At 37.6% G+C, this 18,619-nt stretch overlaps 5 protein-coding genes across 16 annotated transcripts; 3 read left to right on the top strand and 2 right to left on the bottom strand.

Moving 5' to 3' along the window:
- Nucleotides 1-1,357: 1,357 nt before the first annotated feature.
- Nucleotides 1,358-3,211, top strand: LOC140981393 (beta-amyrin 28-monooxygenase-like). Its single transcript, XM_073447780.1, has 3 exons — nucleotides 1,358-2,372; nucleotides 2,468-2,655; nucleotides 2,785-3,211. Exons 1-3 carry the CDS (start codon nucleotides 1,421-1,423, stop codon nucleotides 3,079-3,081), a joined length of 1,437 nt encoding a protein of 478 aa, XP_073303881.1. The 5' UTR covers nucleotides 1,358-1,420; the 3' UTR covers nucleotides 3,082-3,211.
- Nucleotides 3,212-4,660: 1,449 nt separating this feature from the next.
- On the bottom strand, nucleotides 4,661-8,290 carry LOC140981257 (probable UDP-arabinose 4-epimerase 3). Of its 8 annotated transcripts, none has more exons than XM_073447604.1 (11): nucleotides 8,139-8,290; nucleotides 7,545-7,669; nucleotides 7,337-7,455; nucleotides 6,662-6,775; nucleotides 6,477-6,584; nucleotides 6,291-6,382; nucleotides 6,033-6,174; nucleotides 5,801-5,895; nucleotides 5,535-5,664; nucleotides 5,185-5,329; nucleotides 4,661-5,096 (listed from the first exon to the last, which is right to left on the bottom strand). In XM_073447604.1, the coding sequence occupies exons 2-11, from the start codon at nucleotides 7,603-7,605 to the stop codon at nucleotides 4,855-4,857; spliced, it is 1,248 nt and encodes a 415-aa protein (XP_073303705.1). In that variant the 5' UTR covers nucleotides 7,606-7,669; nucleotides 8,139-8,290; the 3' UTR covers nucleotides 4,661-4,854. The 8 variants fall into 8 exon arrangements, with proteins under 8 accessions (XP_073303705.1, XP_073303712.1, XP_073303710.1 ...); XM_073447611.1 differs by having other exon boundaries at nucleotides 7,545-7,636; nucleotides 8,139-8,277; XM_073447609.1 differs by having other exon boundaries at nucleotides 7,545-7,636; nucleotides 8,005-8,266.
- Nucleotides 8,291-8,946: 656 nt separating this feature from the next.
- On the bottom strand, nucleotides 8,947-13,038 carry LOC140981135 (AP2-like ethylene-responsive transcription factor At2g41710). Of its 4 annotated transcripts, none has more exons than XM_073447421.1 (10): nucleotides 12,932-13,038; nucleotides 12,106-12,527; nucleotides 11,700-11,782; nucleotides 11,550-11,558; nucleotides 11,369-11,457; nucleotides 11,132-11,205; nucleotides 11,003-11,053; nucleotides 10,717-10,781; nucleotides 9,954-10,576; nucleotides 8,947-9,343 (listed from the first exon to the last, which is right to left on the bottom strand). In XM_073447421.1, the coding sequence occupies exons 2-10, from the start codon at nucleotides 12,465-12,467 to the stop codon at nucleotides 9,311-9,313; spliced, it is 1,389 nt and encodes a 462-aa protein (XP_073303522.1). In that variant the 5' UTR covers nucleotides 12,468-12,527; nucleotides 12,932-13,038; the 3' UTR covers nucleotides 8,947-9,310. The 4 variants fall into 4 exon arrangements, with proteins under 4 accessions (XP_073303522.1, XP_073303520.1, XP_073303519.1 ...); XM_073447419.1 differs by having other exon boundaries at nucleotides 8,947-9,293; XM_073447418.1 differs by having other exon boundaries at nucleotides 8,947-9,234.
- Nucleotides 13,039-13,076: 38 nt separating this feature from the next.
- Nucleotides 13,077-13,644, top strand: LOC140981137 (uncharacterized). The gene has a single exon (XM_073447422.1). It carries the CDS (start codon nucleotides 13,083-13,085, stop codon nucleotides 13,344-13,346), a length of 264 nt encoding a protein of 87 aa, XP_073303523.1. The 5' UTR covers nucleotides 13,077-13,082; the 3' UTR covers nucleotides 13,347-13,644.
- A 2,135-nt stretch (nucleotides 13,645-15,779) lies between these two features.
- On the top strand, nucleotides 15,780-17,633 carry LOC140981493 (uncharacterized). Of its 2 annotated transcripts, none has more exons than XM_073447907.1 (2): nucleotides 15,780-16,867; nucleotides 17,193-17,633. In XM_073447907.1, exons 1-2 carry the CDS (start codon nucleotides 16,201-16,203, stop codon nucleotides 17,525-17,527), a joined length of 1,002 nt encoding a protein of 333 aa, XP_073304008.1. In that variant the 5' UTR covers nucleotides 15,780-16,200; the 3' UTR covers nucleotides 17,528-17,633. The 2 variants fall into 2 exon arrangements, with proteins under 2 accessions (XP_073304008.1, XP_073304009.1); XM_073447908.1 differs by having other exon boundaries at nucleotides 15,780-16,863; nucleotides 17,188-17,489.
- Nucleotides 17,634-18,619: the final 986 nt, after the last annotated feature.

Raw genomic sequence — 18,619 nt, 5'->3', positions numbered from 1 at the left:
GAAATGATAAATTTTTGTTTCAAGGTTTTTTGAAGCTATGGAATGATAATATTTGATAAGAAAAATAGGTGGAAATAGTATTTCACCATATAGGATAAACTTTTGAAATATTCTCTTTTTCATGTAGCTCATATACCAAATCATAAAATTCTGAGTAGTCGTAGATTTTCATGTCAAAATCGGAAAAAAAAACAATTTGAAAAAATTAAACATATAGAACTAATATTGAAATTTGATTATATAATATAATAAACTAAAATAGCATAAAAACAAACATTAAAAAACAAATTGATTTAGTTATTTTAAATAATTTATTTATTTACTAATATTTTATCTTATCGTTGTGTTTTTGTGCTACACATGCACTTTTAGAAGGTGCAGGAATTTATAAATTGAAACTGAATTAATGACTAAGGAAGTTGAGTCGAAACATTGGGAAGGTTTAAAGCGACGACTTCGTTTTCCTCGAAAGTGATTACTGGCCGTTGACCTGTTGACTACAACTAATTAAATATATATAACTAAAAAGTTAATCGCGTTACAAACAGAAAAAACATGGCTTCCCATTCAACAACCGATACGTACATACATACATACATACATACAAGAAATTGGTGACACAACAGAAATTCATGCTTCTTTTTGATTTTTAATTTAACATTAAAGGCGTAGAAGTAAAGGAGGAAGATCCGAATACAGGCTCTGCTCTATGGATCAATTTTTCAATCCTCTCATATCTCTCATATTTTTAATCATCTCATATTTTTAAAATGGAACAAGAAATATTTTTTCAATTCTCTCATATTTTTAAAATAGAACAATACTTTAAAATGGAACAATAAATATTTTTTTCAATACTCGCTAATTTTTCAATCACCCAACTAAATAATACAAAATATTTAATAATTAACATATATTATAAATATTTATATGTAATATTTTTCATTCGAATTAAATTAATTATTAAAAATTATAAATAATAATAATAATAATAATAATATACTTATATCCGTGCTTACGTGGACGAGCGTCCGCGCTTGTAAATACGGATTAAAGTAATGTTGCAAAATAATTTTTTTTTGAATTATTTTTGAAAATTTTTTATTTTTAAATTAATTATAAAAAAAAATCCGCATTATGGGACGTCGAACTTTGGCAAGTGGACCGCCGACTTTGGAACCCTGTAGTAACGTCAATTTTTTTATATATCATGCACATAATTTTATTTTAATAAGTTGCAACCGAGCAATTTCACCCGATATTTCCAACGTCTAGGGGTTTGATTATATATGACCTTAAATATTGAATTGACGCGGCTAAATTCTGAAGTACTTCTCCTATATAAAGCAACACTTCCTTGCCTTTGGAAGAAAACAAACAACTTCCATATATTTAACTGTAAGATCAAAATCTGTAAGCCATGAATGTTTTGGCCCTTGTTCTTTCCCTAGCTCTCATTGCTTTTACTGTTGTTCTAACCTTTAAGTTTAAGCGAAGCGGTACACGAAACCAGCTTCCACCGGGCAGCTTTGGGTGGCCGATCCTTGGAGAAACTATCGAGTTCTTGTTTGGAAAGCCGGAGAAGTTCGTGGCAGACAGGATGAGGAAGTACTCGCCTGACATTTTCAAGACCAAGATCCTTGGAGAGAACACAGCAGTCATTTGTGGCCCGAACGGCCACAAATTCATCTTCTCCAACGAGCATAAGTACTTCACCATATTCCGGCCCCATCCCATGCAGCACCTTTTCCGCTCATACCGATACAACACAGCAGCCGCCCCACCACCGCCTCCACAAATCCAACGCTCCGAAGAAATGAAAACGGTGCGTCAACAAGGATTCTTAAAACCCGAAGCCCTGAAACGATACTTACCGAAAATGGATTCCATCACACATCAGCTATTGCAAGACCACTGGGCAGGGAAACATGTAGTGCTCGCAAACCCTGCTGCTAAGATCATTACTTTGACTCTTGCTTCTCGATTTTTTCTTGGCATTGATAATCCAGCTCGTATATCGCGGCTCGTCAAACACTTTGATAAGGTCGCCTCCGGCTTACACTCCATCATGCTTAATTTTCCTGGAACCACTTTTTTTCGCGCACAAAATGCTGCAGATGCAATTAGGAAGGAGCTGCTAAGCGTTATTAAGGAGAAGAAACAAGCCATGGCATCTGGATCGCCTATGCAGGATGTTTTGTCGCATTTGATCGTTGCTACGAACCCGAGTGGCAAATCCACGGCGGAGGCTGAGATTGCTGACAGAATCATGGGTTTGTTAACTGCTGGATATAGTACGGTTGCCGCAGCTATAACTTTCTTTATGAAGTATGTTGGCCTAAATCAGAAAATTTATATGAAAATCCGAGCAGGTAACTAACAAGTAACAACACCCTCTAAAACTATATATCCTATAGTTTTCTTTTCTATTCTTTGTGCATTACGATCAAGGTCTGTATTTAACCAGAACAAATGGAGATTGCGGCATCCAAGATGCCTGGGGAAGTATTAGAATGGGACGACGTTCACAAAATGAAGTACACCTGGAACGTGGTTTGTGAAACCATGAGACTAGTCCCCCCTCTCCAAGGGACTTTCAGAGAAGTTCTGGCAGAATTCACCTATGCTGGATACACAGTTCCAAAAGGTTGGAAGGTATGGTCAATCATAAGTACTACTCTATTTATAATGAACTTCAATTCGCCAGAGAATACAATATATAATATATATATACACACATGCATGTTTTGACCGTAGAATATACATATGCACGTACACATACAGGTTTATTGGACAGCGGCCACGACAAACATGAACCCAAAATATTTTCGGGATCCAGAAACGTTTGAGCCATCGAGATATGATGAAGGTGAAGCGCCTCTGCCGTATAGTTATGTACCATTCGGAGGCGGGCCAAGAATGTGCCCCGGTAGAGAGTATGCTCGGCTAGCAATATTGGCGTTTGTTCACAATGCTGTGAAGAATTATAAATGGGAAGTAGTTGATCCCAATGAGAAGGTCGTAGGTGATATGATGCCGGAGCCCCAAAATGGCCTGCCGATCCGCCTGCATCAGCAATAAGCCACCGTTACATGGAAATAGGAATACTCAGTTTGGTGTGCATTTTTTCCATCGATTTAATAAATTATTTTTACTCTGTTGTAAATTTTATTTGCATCAGCATGCCTTGTGCAATTTAAAATGATTCTATTATTAGAAGATAAATATACAATTAAATAAATAAATAAATACGTAATTAATTTATAAGTTTGAGATCTTAACTTTTAAAACTTTTGTTTTAAAAAAAATTTGAACTTTGGTAAAAGATTTTACGTAAAATTAAAGGACTAAAATTCCCGAACGATACATTTGATGTTCATGCACGTCCAACACATTTACTAGTGTGCTGATAATCCATTGCGTGTATATAAAATATGTATTTCCATAGATAGAGAATTTGGATTCGTCACTATATATATTTTACAAAGTCAATTTCAAGTAACAATTGGTAATATGATATTTTATAATTAAAAAAACAAATATTGTATCAAGCAAAAGTGACCCATCACCAACCAATTAAACCAAAACAAGAAACTATGTAACCAAAAAATATGTTAAAAGATTGATATTTGAAACTAACTCAATCCAAAAGTGAGTTTAAGAGGGAGATTTGTTCAAGTTCACATATGACAATGAACAACCGGAACATGAAATTTTTACAATATATTATCGGGTGGCTAATAAGACAGTCCGACACATAATGACGGACTCACATTATCGATGGTTCATAAGCCACTCCAACAAATAACGGTAGACTTTATATCTGAACCATGTTAAGATTGAGACTTAGATATAACTCAACCTCAAAAACTAGTTCAAGAAGATAATATACGACTCTAGAGACTAAGCCGATGTGAGACATTTAGCAAAAAATATCAAAACTTTGCCAATGATGATTAGCAACATCACGACATGAAGTTGCAAGTACTGATAAAAGAAAACTACACGAAAAATTTAAACTGCGACACAGTATTGTAAATTAGCAGTCTCATCTTCCATTTCCCAGAGCCCTTGATCAGTTAAAGAAAAGGGAAAGTTTCTCCGGAGTTTAACTCAACCCCGAGATCATCAGAAATTCCGAGTAGCTGCTTCACAAGTCATAACCGATTTAGCACCTTCATCTTCATCCCCGTTTGCCATCGGATCTCGGCCCGTACACGGTTGTGGTAGACGTGAAGGCTTCTGTGTTTTCCTGGTGATCTGTTGCTAGCATATATGTTTCTTAAAAAGATACATATATATTATTTGTTTCATAGGCAACACTGGCACACTATAATTTTCAAAGGTGCACGAATGGTCGTGTTGAATAAATTTATTTAGCCAATATATTAATTTGTTGAAATTACAATTTAAATCATAATTTAGTCAATTTAAACACTCTGATTCCGTCTATCTATACCGTACTTCTTTAAACTTTGATACCAAAAAAGTGGAAAATTATGCTGAAAAAAGAGTTATTTTAGTTATATTCTTTAAATGAAGATAGTTGGAAGACTGTAAAGCCTGTGGACCTCTCAATAAACAGAGCATGAAAATTCTTGGCATCTCCGACATAAGTAAATGACACTCATTAGTTATCATTCCACATTGCTCCCCTAAATTAGGACATAAAGCCACGCATTTTTCAGAAACTATTGTTAAACAAATGCTACAAATTTTATATAAAATGAATAAAAATAATGTTCAAGGAATAGCACAGAATCCTTGCCTGAATCCCCAGTCCTAAACACAACCGACAAGACTGGGGAAAATTGGTAGACGAGCTATGAATGTGAACACAGCAGAGCTTACTATTTACGCAAACATAACCCGAGGAGCCGCATATCCATTAGGGTGTGCCTTCTGCCAACTCCAGGCAATCTGCAAACTCTCTTGAAGATTGGTATATTTTGCTGTCCAGTTCAATTCATTCTTGATTTTGGTTGGATCGCTGTATACCTCGGCATAATCACCAGGCCGGCGTGGAAGAAAATTGACTTTTATGGGCATCCCAGTTGCATTCTTACAGGCTTCCACAAATTCCTTCACCGATCTTCCTGGTACAGACAAAAAGGCGGTTTGGGAACCAAGTATATAGCCCATCAAAACTAGTGCTCGTGTTAACAAGATGGGTGTAGTGTCTACCTCTGCCAGTACCGATGTTATAGATGCCAACGTGACTAGGTCTTGCCTTCTCTAAAGCTTTTATATGAGCATCCACAAGATCAGTAACGTCAATATAATCCCGAATGCAGGTGCCATCCAGAGTAAGATAATCTGTTCCTTTAACCTGGCATAAAACATCCAGAGATCGGTAAATTCCAAATCTTTCTTCTGAAGAAAATGAGATGTCTATTGTATCAACCATCATTTTGAATCAGTTTTTGAAGAACAAAAGTTCAAAAGCTACAGACGATTCTCGTGTGGTCACAGATGAAAATTCTGAGGAATTGTCAGAAAATGTCATGATCCTAAGTAGAGAAAAATGGACAAACATTGAGTCCAGGAATTATGCCACGAGCAGCATCAAAACAGGCGCCTGATATTCGTCCATGCTCACGCAGCTCCGGTCGAGGGGCTTCTCCAAGCCTTCCCTCGGGATCAGAACCAATTACATTGAAGTATCTGAAAATTTAGAAGAAAATATAACAAAATTATGGAGCCAAAAGCCTGAATTTATCTTTATCAATTCCATGAATCACAGAGTGAAATTCCAAATACACTCAGAAATTGAAGTTAAACAACCCACATTAATACCAACCTTAAAATCATGACAGCCATATCCGAGTTTCTCTGAAAATCCAGTATCATATCCTCTGCCATTTTCTTGGCCTTTCCATATGGATTTATTGGAAGCTGCAAAATGCAAGAGAAAATAAGGCCATCTGAAACACAAAAGACACAATTGTTTTTCTCCAAAAAAAAATTCCCAGGAATGAATGGATTGGTTCTGATAAGGCAATCTTCAGGCCTCGAACTTGGGACAGCCTCACCTGGGGAGTAACTTCTGTGATGGGCATTTTTTCAGGCTCCCCATAAGTTGCACATGTACTGGAGTAGATCAAGGTCTTGACTCCATGAGTTGCCATAGCTTCTAACACAACAAGAGTATTTGACGTGATATTGTGATAATACCTATGTTGCAAAGACAACTGCCATAAGATATATGCAAAGTAAAAGATACGGGAACTGCAAAAGCTAGGAAAATGTGACATGCTCTAATAGGCTGTAGATAGATAACAAATACTCACTTAAGAGGATCAAGGGTACTCTCTCCGACATATGCAACTGCCGCAAAATGCATCACTGCATCAAATGCATTTTCTGAAAATATTTTGTGCACCTATATAATGGTCAAGGCGACAACATGGCAATGAATTTTGAACTTTTTACAAGAAATGAAGATGTTGATAAACATAAATGTTCAATGAGGATACTGCTTTTGCATCACCAAGGTCAGCATGTATAAATTGAAGTCTCCCCGGTTTGGGAAATAGTTGTCGAAGGACTTCGATAGCACCAAGATTTCCTCGTGAGAGATTATCCTGTTCAGTTTTGTTATAAAGATCCAGGAAAAATAAGTGGTTTATCATAGAAAAAACAATCTATATCTGGAAGATACCACTATAGTCACACGGTATGAGTCATTAAGAAGTCGTAAAGCAGCATGAGAACCAATGTACCCAGCTCCTCCGGTTACTAGCACATGAATTACACCTGGTTCATGATGTGAGAACTGCAAAAAATTGGGTAAAGCTAAAAATGAGATAAATGAACTCCAGTTCCATAAAATCAAAGGTAATGGAAACCAGGGAAAAAAAACAGCTAACGGTGAAGTAAATATATATCATCATGGCAGACAAAAATTAATCAACAAAACATGATTTGATAGCATTTTACCACAATATGGTTATTTTCAGCTCGTAATTACCTCTGGAAGCACCAAAACGAGTACAAAATGCATGACTGAAAAAGAGAGAAAAAACAATTCATCCAAAAATTTAGTATAGATTCGTTATGATGGCCGCCCCCAATTCTTGAAGTTTCACGGAAAATATCACTTTTGTCAATGATGAATTACCTTAAGTTTACATCTAAATAAATCAAAATCAAGCTATGATGGCTCACATTTCAATCTAAACACACAATACAAACAAAACAAAAGAAAATTCGACAGCCAAATAGAAAGACATGAATCTTGTTATTTTAATCCAAGATCGCTATATTCGACATGAAAATACAGAAATTGTGGGTTGAACTTAATAGCGAAAGAGATGAAGGAATGGAGGAAACCTACTTCGCCAGGTGTGCTAAAATTTGGGCGTTGCGTGAACATGAGAATGCACAATCCTGTAAGAGTAGCAGCCAATAGAATATTTCCTACAAAATTACTCTTCTTCTTTGTGTCGTCCATTCCTATAAACAAACACCTCCAGCTTTGAAATCAAGGCACAGAAGTTGAAAAGAAGACCAAACAACGACTGTAAAAACGAAGAAAATTTCACCTCCCAAGGACAAGGATCTATTTGGCCAATGCTGAGTTCTTGTCTTGGTAAGACTCACCATTGAAATGTCTGTCCGATTCTAACAGCATAAGCTATATTTAAAAAAAATCAAGCCTTCATCAAATCTGCTGCCACCAAAAGAACAAAAATCAATTATCAGGAAGGTGAGAAGATCATTTGACGAGGGAAAGGTAAAATTTCAATTGATAAAGTAAGCTAAAGGTAAGACCTCTAACATGCGGAGATAACAATACCCTCAGACACGAATAAACGATTCCAATTAAGTAACTCGTAATTAAAAGAAGTACATGCTTAATTGGAAAAACCAAATCTTTTTCGTATTACAGAAAAACCCATTTGACATTTAAAGGGAAATAAAAGAATTGATCAAAATACTAGTTCCGTCTCTGTAAGAGAATCTGAAAAAGTAAAGTTAACCGACGAAAATGAATAGGCTTACATTACAAAAAGACAAAGACCGTGACTTTAACGCATCCTCACAGAAACATTCAATCACAGCAACAGAAGTAAAATCAAGAAATCTTGAAATAGATAATCAAAATAAAACTTTGACAAGAACCCGTGATCATTAACTGGACTAAGATTAAAGGGTTGTTGATTGTTGTGTTGTTTCTTCTTGAGACTCGAGCGCAAGTTATTTAAATTGCTGCCAATGTAGGTTGGACTTTGGGGAGAGAGAGGGGGCAGGTTTGTGTGAGAAAATAAACGCGTAATTGGTGTTTATATTAATTAATCATATGAATTGCTAATTAATCATATGAATTACATAATTTATATTATTTATCTATATCGTACTCGATATACTATCGACTTTATCAGTGGATGCTGCGTGCTGGTTCATCCATTATTGAACAACTGACAGCAAAGTAAAACTATTCATAAACCAAATTATTATATTACCCCCCCCCCCCCACCCCCCTCCCTTAAAAAAATGGTTATGAGTTGTCATTTTCTGCTCTGATTTTTGAAATTCAAACCGCCTCGAAATTTCTGTGTAATTAGTAATTACTTGCGCTTTTCTCACAATTATTTTGGAGCTGACAAGAGGACATTCTCCAAAAGTCAACATTTGCAAGTTGCAACAACTATGTGTCTACTCAGTCGGCCATTTAATCTGTCTGTCCAAATTAAAACTTGTTTGCTCATTTTATGATGCCGCCTTAATTTGACAATACTCACGACGTTTGTGTCCTTGGCTTACCACTTGGGCCACAATTGACTCGTTAACCATTTTTTTCCCAAAAGCATAAATAAATAAAAATTGAGACTGCTCAACTATAAAACAAATGAATCAAATATGAAGATCGACGCGTTGCAAGGTAAAAGATTACGCTTTATATATGCCACATTAAATGTATACATGTATGTATGAAGATGATAATGGCAAAGTAACTCGTGATTTCGATAAATATCTCACAAAAATTTGTGTCTTCGTCTTTATGGTAACCCAATGGAAAGGACAATAACATGGAATTATCTATGCAAACTGTATTCAGAAAGCTCTGCTGCTCAATATATGCACATCCAAATTCATCTCTTCCTTCCCAACAAAAATTGAAAAAGATCGTTTTAACTTGCTTGCAGAGACAATTAAGGGAAGCATGGTGGTGTGATATCAACCTTCTTGCGGGAAGAAAGTATAGTCCGAACTTGATTCATTCTTGATCACCTGCATCAAAGTATTTGTCCTTTTGAGAAATGATGAAAACATTCCATGGTCGAACACATCTGGCCAAGAATATGCATTATAAAGATTCATCTTTTTCATATCTGGCTTGCTGAAGATAAAAAAAATTGTACAAATGATAATTCATAACAATCTGGCACAAAGATCACAATTATCACACCATAGCATAATTGGGGTAGGGAGAGATTGATTCCGACACAGAAACATGCAAATCAGAGACAGATTTATGCTAGGGCGCTCTATGTTAGATGAATTTCTTGGGACACACAAGGGTGGAAGAATGAAAAATAGTATGTTAAAATTTGGGATTTATCACCTGGGAGATCCCGTATAACCTTTTGCAGAGTATCACATGATCAGATGACCAAGTTTTTTCTTTCTTAATTGAGATTTCTGTCAATATTATCAAACGTGTTTAACAGAAGAGAGGTGTGCCACTTGCTCTTGAAACTGAAAGACGATACTTTTAATCATTTCATTCGCTCTCATGGGAGAAAAATTCTAGCTACTAGACTGTGCCGGCTCATTGATTTGTGAAAAGTAAGAAACAGAAGTTTGAGTCTCTGACATTAGCTTCAACCTCGTTCATTCAGTGCAAGTGTTATTCATATCTCATTCTGTTGAAAGTCCTCGAGTGCGAGTTTCCTAACAGCAATAATTATATTCCTACGGAGCTTGGCCTAAATTAGAGAAAAACGTACCTCATTTGTGTGGGAAGAACCGCTAGGAAGCACAGGAACTAGGGAAGCCCAAAGACCATGATCTGTCAAGGAATCAATACCAATGTAATTGGTAAGCAGCGGAGCAGACAGCAACGAAGCCATCTGATGCACATTTCTCTGAATAGGTAATCCTCCACTTGGTCCAAATGCAACTCCAAGTCTCTCGCTTCCACTATCATGGCATGATTTGTCAACTGTATTCTCAAGTTCAATTTTATTAACATGACTTTTATTTTCATCCTCATTATATTCATTCTTTTCTTTGTTTTTCGATATTCTCTCTTGAAGGTTTTTGTATGCTGCTGATTTCAACAGAATGTCCGTTGCAGAAACTGTTTTGTGTTTTGTTTTCTCTGGAGACACCCCCAGACGGGGCATTTCATAGGGTTCAGCAGGCTGGCTTGACCGTTCAAGAGCCTTAAGTTCACTAGCAATGTCTTCATGACCTCCAATATTTGATTCTTCAAACGCTTTTGATTGGGGATTAGTCTGACGAGATTTATTCGTTCCCCACCATTTGATATAACTCGACAAATCAATCTTCCTATCTGTACAAAATCCGCCATCATATTCACCTCCTATTGTCATTTTGTCACCTGCATCTTCACCAGTCAGTAGAAGACTTAGGTCAACATGTGATTCGTGAAAGGCTACAGACAGAATTCCATATTTACGTAATCAAGAAACGAGTATTTAACTGTAAAAGTTAATAATCTTGTCATTTAAGTAATGCGATACTGACCATAGACTGTGTTGTTGATGCGGTCAGCTCCAGATACACAACCAAACTGTGAATCCCATTGATTACTTTGACAAAGAAAAGAAGACAACATATAAAAAATTAATCATAAACTTGCTCAGGTCTACAATTATCCGAGGATAGAGAATATTGAAAACTGGCATCTCCACGTGATGAACTGGGAGCTTATTGGTCAAACATCCGAGAATGATAAACTGAACTTTTTGCATTGACCAGATATCTGAATTAGTTAATGTACCGAAGGACCTAACATATTATAGGAGCATACCTGGAAAGGGGTCGACACTTGGAGATTCCCCTGGAGAAACCACTACTTTTTCTGCAATAGAGGTGATTCCTAAGGACACCGACAAAGATTCAATAATGGAACATATCAATATCAAAAATTATCACCAACCTTCGAAGAGATGCAAGATAATCCTCTCTCGAGACATTGTGCATTTCCTCAAGGTCCCTTGTGTAATCTGTCACCTGTTTAACTCCATTAGGCATGCTAAAAAGAAATAAAAAAAAAACAAAAGAAAAGAAAAGCAAAATATAAGAGCATCCAACAAAAAAATCGATAGTCAGGTTTAAAATCCAACGCAGAAGAATATAAGTGGCTACAGATGAGGTCTAACATTAAGCATCTTACAGGAAAATTGATGAGTGTTCCAGGGCCCCAATATTTTAATGCGGCAAGATCATAGGCTCTTGCTGCAGCTTCCTCATCATCATACGCACCTATAGCCGTTTTTCACGGTAAAAGGTCATTGTAATTTCAAGCGCCCGAATCTATTTTATGCCTTCAAAGAAAGTTGACCAAAACTACTTACCCAAGTAAACTGTCCAAATTGAGCAGACACGACATCGGTTTCCGCATAATAAGAAAAGAGCAGGGAAACACATCAGACGAATCAGACGCTAGTAAAATATGTTCTGATCAGTATAGATCATATATGTGTCTCAATGAATGAATATTTCACCTTGCTTTCCTTTTTTGTTTTGGTTTTGATTCCAGGTACTTTTATCCCAAAGATGTGCTTCATAACGACCAGTCCATCTATGCCTAATCATAAACAAGTTTAACAAAGTTATTTAATTATTAACTTCAGTACAAGCATAAAGAATGAAGCGAAGATAGTAAAGCTTTAAAGTAACGCATGTCCAAGCATAAACAGGAAGCGAAGATAGTAAAGCTTTCAAGCAACACAATTCCAAGCATCGAACAGAGTGCGTTAAGGTTCAAAGAAACTGGCTTTGCCGGACGATCAGCAAGGCATCGCTCAAATCCAATCCCCAAGTTGTTAATTAGTGACGGATTCAATTCATACACCATGATAAAAAGCAAAACCCGATCACACAGCAATAAACGTCGGTAACTATAATTACCTAGTGACGCCTCGATAAATAGAGCTACGTTTGCCAGCAGTACAAGGGGGCATTTTACTAATTCGTTCCTTGGCCGTGCATCCTCTATCTTTCTTCGCTTTCTTCAATCCTCGGTAGAGAAAAATCTGATCTGCTCCGAAGTGCGGCGATTCGGAGCCTTCTCCGCCTGCTCCGCCAGTTTCTTCATGTTTCGTAGCGTGTTCCGAGGAAGAGGAAGCCATGACCCTAATTCTGGACACAGGATTAGAGAGATAAAGTGTTCGCGTAAAATGCTTGATTTTGCGGCCGGAGCCGAAATGCACAGAGAAATGGAGGAGGATAGGCTTGAAGTGACGTAAATGTCCCCAAAGTTTTCTGTGCATAAATTTGTCGTGGTGGAAAAGGCTGAAAGAAGCTTCTTTGGACTCCTTCAGCTCCAACGGCTACAAGAAAACGGTGGGCAATTCCGTACTTTGAAATCATTTTATTTTATTTTTTACAATGAAGGGGTACATTAATATAATTATAATAATATATGATAAATCTGATATTTTTTTTATAAAATTTGAGCAAATAAAACAAATATATATAATCAAGGGGTTTGACCTAGATAACATTCGAACTGATCTGATCGACCTGAAATATGATTCGTAGATAATTGAGTTGACTTTCCAACGGTTTTGACCTTACGTTATTTTGATCTTTGTTTTGTAAGATATGTTCAAAATAGTGTACCTTGTCAGAATTCAACCCGTCGCGGGATTAAAGTTCCAGCTTTAGCTCTTTGCAATAATGAACAGGTATAATAATCATTGGCTGTTAGAAAGTGAACGTTACACAAGCTTACCGTTGGGAGATTCCTCGCAACTCAAATCCCACGCTATCATTATTAAAGACCCTCAAACTTCTCTTCTTCTAATTATCCGACCCACTTTGATTGGTGGTTACATTTCTCCAGCTGCGTTGATATTTTTACTCATTCTAGGAAGCGGGCAGAGATGGGGATGGTGATAGTGATATCTTTACCACTCATCCTCTTTTCCTTGTTGCTCGGATTTGGTTGTTTTCTATTCGGGAGATCCAAGGGTAGGCGAGAAGTATACACCAACACCCAGGTTTTCGGAGTCCCGACCCCACCGCCGGGAAGTGGTGCCGCCGATTCTCATCCTTCTTACCCACAGCCAACCCATTTCAAGGCCGATTCACATACTACTTCGACACCGCTAAAGCACTTCAAGAGCGAAAATGCTGCCAATGTTTGATGCTGGTTCTGCTAAATTTTTGGTTTGGATATTGAAGAGATCGACGATTCAATTTGTAATTTTTTTCAACATATTCGATGTATCCCGGTGGTTCCGTCGTTTTTCAATATGGTAATATTTTATTTTAACGGGTAAACTGAAAGTTTCGGGCCCAATTCCCATACAGTTAATTGGGCTCAGTTCGTGAATCGTGAGTACCTTTGCTGTTTGGGCTCAGAGTGCTAGCTTTCGATATTTTTATTCAATTTATTTACATTTATCTCTCTTTAAAATATAAAATAATGCACTATTTATTTATTTATTTCTGAAAACAATTATGCCTTTTCAACAAATTCATTTATTTACAACGAGAGGTAGCACTAAATCAAATATAACTACAAATTGGTAGGGTGAGTCGAAAATATCCTAACCTACCCAAAAGTATGGTCGATCTGTCCTGTCAAATGACGGTATGTGGTGGGTTGTGGGTTTATTTCAACACGCCCACCTCCATGTAAAAAAAAAAAATAATTTGACTCGGAAAAATCCGAGCCATTGGATCGACCCCTGCGGGCGGGCAATGCCCGCAGGGGTAGGGTCGACTTAACCTGGGTTGTGGGCATCTAGCGAGCCTGTTTTGACATCTCTAATTCCGTATGATTGCTACTTTTGATATTTCAATTTGTTAAAAGAATTTTTTTTATAAATAATCGTGTATAAGTTAAAATGAAAGATGTAAAAAAAATGAATACAATTCTGTGTTGAATGATCTAAAGAGCAGAACTTGCTAACTTTGTATATGGTTTGGGGCGGTTAAATTTATTTGTGATACATAATAATAAATATGTTTTTTTTAAAAAAGAAAAGCAATTTTGTAATGGTAAAGTGTGTTGCTGTAGGGTTGGTGAGAAGCAGGCTAGAGTCCAAGAAAATGAGGAGGACAGTGACGGGTCGTGGGTTGGTGGGCCCAATGGGCTGTCCCTCCGGTCAAAGCCCCGAATCAGTCAAAGCATCTCTTCAGACACTAGCTGGCTGCATGATAAAACTTACTCCACGTGGCATCTCCATATTTAACGAAATCGAATCGAATACGATCAAAATTTAAAGTGTTGAATTTGAATAGAATTAGTTTATTCGACTTCGAGTTTTAATCGAATTTAGAAAATTTTAAAAATGTTGGTTCGGATTAAAGATCGAATTTCGATTTCGGCTCGAAAAATTCGAACACGAAATTGAAATATTCCAATACGTTCGCGAGCTATTTGAATTATTACTCGAAAGTAAGTACATGAAATCCTCAAAGCTTATTTATTTAAGATATGATTATATTATATTAATAAAATACTAAAACTCGTGAGCGGTTCGCGAATTATCGAATCAAATAATTTAAGTTCGAGTTCGACTCGAAAAAAGTTCAAACATTTCAAGTTTGACTCGAATTCGATAAACTCCAATACAAATTAAATATTTTTTGAATCGCCTAAAAAAGTCCGCTAATCATATCAGTTTATTTGCACCCTAAGACCAACATTTACGCAACACTCATAACATAATTTTATTACCTTGGCCGTAGCTTTTTTTATTTTTATTTTTTATGCGAGTTCGAATAAATTTACTATTTCACTAAGTACGTTATATCCTTTCAGAAATTACTAATAACAATCTTATTTTTTTTAGCGTTCATTTCCTATTTTAAATCTAACATCTTCTCAATGATTACTCTCGATAACCTATTGAAATGGTTCAGAAAAGCATATCATGTCATATTTAAAATCAAGAAAACTCGTGTTCTTGCCCACTGTGTTGCATTTGGAAGGCTTGTGATGGTAAAATATGTCAGGATTTGGAAGAATATACTGAAAACTTATTTAAAAAGATTTAAAAAACAGATGATTTATTTTCTTTACTATTTGCTTTCTTATTAGCCTCATTTTGGTAGGATCGGATTGCATTGTTTCTCTTGGGCTTATGTATCAACTTTTGAAAGGTCCGGAATGTATGTTGAGCGGCAGAGTCGGTAGCCATCTACAACAATAATTTTCTTTTTAGAGGAAATAAGTGATCCCGTTAGCTTCTTCCATTCATTTTCATTCGAAAGAAATGTAAAGCTTTCATCATATTGTTTACAATATTTTATTATAACGCGAGCTCACGTACATGAAGATAGGCTAGCTATATTTGGTGCAGCGTGTGCGTGTTAGCTACTCAGGTGTGTAGTAGGTTCGTTAATATCGCAGTATTTCAGTCCCTCCCATGCATGCAATGCTGTAAACCAATCAACTCATAATTTCTCACACACTGTCTGACAATGTTTCTGGGGGTTGTCGAATGTGTCAGTTTGAATAATTTTTTTTTTAAAAAAAAAGCAGTTTGAATAAATTTAATGGCCCTTTTTCATATGTTATCCCATTGCTCCAAATAAGTGGAATTAATATTTGCTAATTTCACTGAAGCTTTTTTTTTCTTACAGCTTTAGACTTTCAACACCCGCCCGAGTTTTTCAATGTTAGGTTTGTGTCTGTGCACTAGCTAGTGGCTTGAATTAGGAAGTTCTAGATTTGAACTTTGAAAATTCAAAGATTATCAGTTATCTCCCTCATTTTTACGGGGAAGCTCATTGATTAAGCCAAGTGCAAACTCTAAAACCATCGCACACAGAGAGTAAATCCTTATTTTGTATAAGCTAGTGAATCATACCATAAATACTCTTCACGTACGATTACATCTCTGTAATCTTCGAACTTGAAATAGGGAAACTGAAAGTTGAAAAGGACACTCTTATTTTTTTTCCATCCACCTCACGGGTGGCGTAACTTTTCACACCACAAAATTAAATCAAACGAGCTCACTTCCTCGGCTGCGATTTGTTACATGCATGGATTTGTCGATAGGTAATCAAGGTGGCACCAATAATGTACTGAGGGACTATAGAAAAGGGAACTGGACGCTTCAAGAAACAATGGTTCTGATTGAGGCAAAGAAAGTAGATGATGAGAGGAGGATGAAGAGGTTGGGGGACAGCGGCGAGAGGGGCAAACCAGCTGAGCCGAGGTGGAAATGGGTGGAGGATTATTGTTGGAAAAACAAGTGTCTAAGGAGCCAGAACCAGTGCAATGACAAGTGGGATAATTTGATGAGAGATTTCAAAAGGGTACGAGAGTACGAAAGGAGATTAGCGGAGAAATCAGGGGTAGAAGGTCAAGAAAAGTCTTATTGGGAGATGGAGAAGAACGAGAGGAAAGAAAACAACTTGCCTCTCAATATGTTGTCGCAGACATACGAGGCATTAGTGAAGGTGGTGGAGAGGACGGGTCCAAGTGGGCCGGCGGCGGCCATAAGTATTGGTGGTGCCGGCGGTTCAGATGCCCATATGCTGCTTACATTTGTGGAAAAATCTACTTCGGATGTTTTTCGTCAGGCAGCCCCAGCAAGTCCCCCTTCAACGGAACACCCCGTTATCCAGGTTCCGCCGTTCCCTCCTCCGGCACAAACATCAGCGGAGCCTCCCAGATTCCCCTTTTCTCAGACGTTGCCTTCAGTGGGTAATTAATTATATACGTTCTTGCTAGATCTCTATTCTCTCACACACACATTAGTTTAACACTTCACTGTAATGCTTCCTGCTACAAAATCGAAGCTTGTTATCTTTCTAACCATTCAATAACACACCACATGTTGTTCGAGCATGTCAATATGTGAGATGTAGATTTATTTTTCTGGTCCACTAAGTTTCCTTCTACGTTATAAGTTCTTATTAGTTTCTTGAAGTACTCTGCGGTCCTCTTCGGTACACAACTTCTTATTGTACTTAATTACTCATCATGCTCTACATTAATTATTGAGTCGTGTAAATCTGTGCCAGCTTAGATTCCGACACAAGCGAGTATTCAGACTCACCGGCAAAGAGAAGAAAGACAAAATCCAGGGAAGGAAGCAGCAGCAGCACATTACAAGAAGTTGGTTCGGCAATATCAAAGAGCGCTACAATGATAGCAGAAGCAATCCAGGCAGGTGAGGAGAGAGAAGAGAAAAGGCACAAACAAGTAGTGAGTTTGAACGAAAGAAGGCTTCAAATTGAGGAGTCAAAGGTTGAAACGGAGAGGCAAGGCATTAATGGTCTGGCGGATGCCATCAACAAACTGGCCAATTCCATACTTGCTTTGGCTGCTTCTTACCACAAAACCCAACCCAAATACTACTAAAAACATTGACCTTAATTCATTCGAAAAAATTAACCTTGATCTTCAGCTGTTAGAATCAAGATTATTTAGATGCATCATTCATCCTATTGATTGTATATAACTGGTGATCATTATTGATACCCCATGGATGAGCCCATCAAGATCCGGCCCATATCTCGGGCCCACAGGTAAAGGGCCCATGACAAGCCCAGGCATCCCCTATAAATACCAGTTTGAGCGTTCAGTTGAATTATTCACTATATTGTTTTCAGCAGCACCCTTAGCTGCTCCCCCCATATATCCTCAGTCTCTGACTTGAGCGTCGGAGGGGCTACGCCAGGACACCCTCCTGGCCCCCTTCTAACGGTCTTATTTGTGATTTCAGGCTCAGGACAATTTCAAACCTGCGTCTGGATTATTGACCCTCGCCGGAATCGGACACTAAATTTCTCGTGAGTATCACTTGGCGCCGTCTGTGGGAAACTTTGAGCTGAAACGTAGAGATGGTAGGCAGAAGAGGGCAGGAGAAAATTTTCATTTTCCTACTAAGGCATCGCCTAGTAGAGGAGCAGAGGGCAGGAGAAAAATTTCATTTTCCTACTAAGGCATCGCCTAGTAGAGGAGCAGAGGGCAGGAGAAAAATTTCATTTTCCTACTAAGGCATCGCCTGGTAGAGGAGCAGAGTGGAGGAGAAAAAGTTTATTTCCTGCTATGGCGTCGCCTAGCAGAGGAGCAGAGTTAGAGAGGAGAAAAATTTTATTTTCCTGCTAAGGCACGGCCTAGCAGAGGAGCAGAGGTGGGAAGGAGAAAAATTTAATTTTTCTACTAAGGCGTCGCCTAGTAGAGGAGCAGAGGGCAGGAGAAAAATTTCATTTTCCTATTAAGGCATCGCCTGGTAGAGGAGCAGAGTGGATGAGAAAAAGTTTATTTCCTGCTATGGCGTCGCCTAGCAGAGGAGCAAAGTTAGGGAGGAGAAAAATTTTATTTTCCTGCTAAGGCACGGCCTAGCAGAGGAGCAGAGGTGGGAAAGAGAAAAAGTTCATTTTCCTACTAAGGCATCGCCTAGTAGAGGAGCAGAGGGCAGGAGAAAAATTTCATTTTCCTACTAAGGCA

Source organism: Primulina huaijiensis, chromosome 7 (genome assembly GCF_012295235.1).
Source record: "Primulina huaijiensis isolate GDHJ02 chromosome 7, ASM1229523v2, whole genome shotgun sequence".
In the NCBI taxonomy this organism is placed as follows: Eukaryota; Viridiplantae; Streptophyta; class Magnoliopsida; order Lamiales; family Gesneriaceae; genus Primulina; species Primulina huaijiensis.
The sequence above is the reverse complement of the archived record's forward strand: the minus strand, read 5'-3'. Positions and strand labels throughout refer to the sequence as shown.

Excerpts from the sequence above, each read along its gene's own strand:
- LOC140981257 (XM_073447604.1), bottom strand. The coding sequence starts at position 7,605 with ATGGTGAGTCTTACCAAGACAAGAACTCAGCATTGGCCAAATAGATCC. Across the intron at positions 6,776-7,336 it reads ATTTTAGCACACCTGGCGAA|TTCTCACATCATGAACCAGG; the intron begins GTAGGTTTCCTC and ends AATTTTTTGCAG. Across the intron at positions 5,896-6,032 it reads TCACAGAAGTTACTCCCCAG|CTTCCAATAAATCCATATGG; the intron begins GTGAGGCTGTCC and ends TGCATTTTGCAG.
- LOC140981393 (XM_073447780.1), top strand. The coding sequence starts at position 1,421 with ATGAATGTTTTGGCCCTTGTTCTTTCCCTAGCTCTCATTGCTTTTACT. Across the intron at positions 2,373-2,467 it reads TTATATGAAAATCCGAGCAG|AACAAATGGAGATTGCGGCA; the intron begins GTAACTAACAAG and ends GTATTTAACCAG. Across the intron at positions 2,656-2,784 it reads CAGTTCCAAAAGGTTGGAAG|GTTTATTGGACAGCGGCCAC; the intron begins GTATGGTCAATC and ends GTACACATACAG.
- LOC140981493 (XM_073447907.1), top strand. The coding sequence starts at position 16,201 with ATGGATTTGTCGATAGGTAATCAAGGTGGCACCAATAATGTACTGAGG. Across the intron at positions 16,868-17,192 it reads TCAGACGTTGCCTTCAGTGG|ATTCCGACACAAGCGAGTAT; the intron begins GTAATTAATTAT and ends GTGCCAGCTTAG.
- LOC140981135 (XM_073447419.1), bottom strand. The coding sequence starts at position 12,467 with ATGCACAGAAAACTTTGGGGACATTTACGTCACTTCAAGCCTATCCTC. Across the intron at positions 11,206-11,368 it reads GAACACTCATCAATTTTCCT|GTGACAGATTACACAAGGGA; the intron begins GTAAGATGCTTA and ends GGAGTTAAACAG. Across the intron at positions 9,294-9,953 it reads GTTCTTCCCACACAAATGAG|ATGTGTTCGACCATGGAATG; the intron begins GTACGTTTTTCT and ends ATTCTTGGCCAG.
- LOC140981137 (XM_073447422.1), top strand. The coding sequence starts at position 13,083 with ATGGGGATGGTGATAGTGATATCTTTACCACTCATCCTCTTTTCCTTG.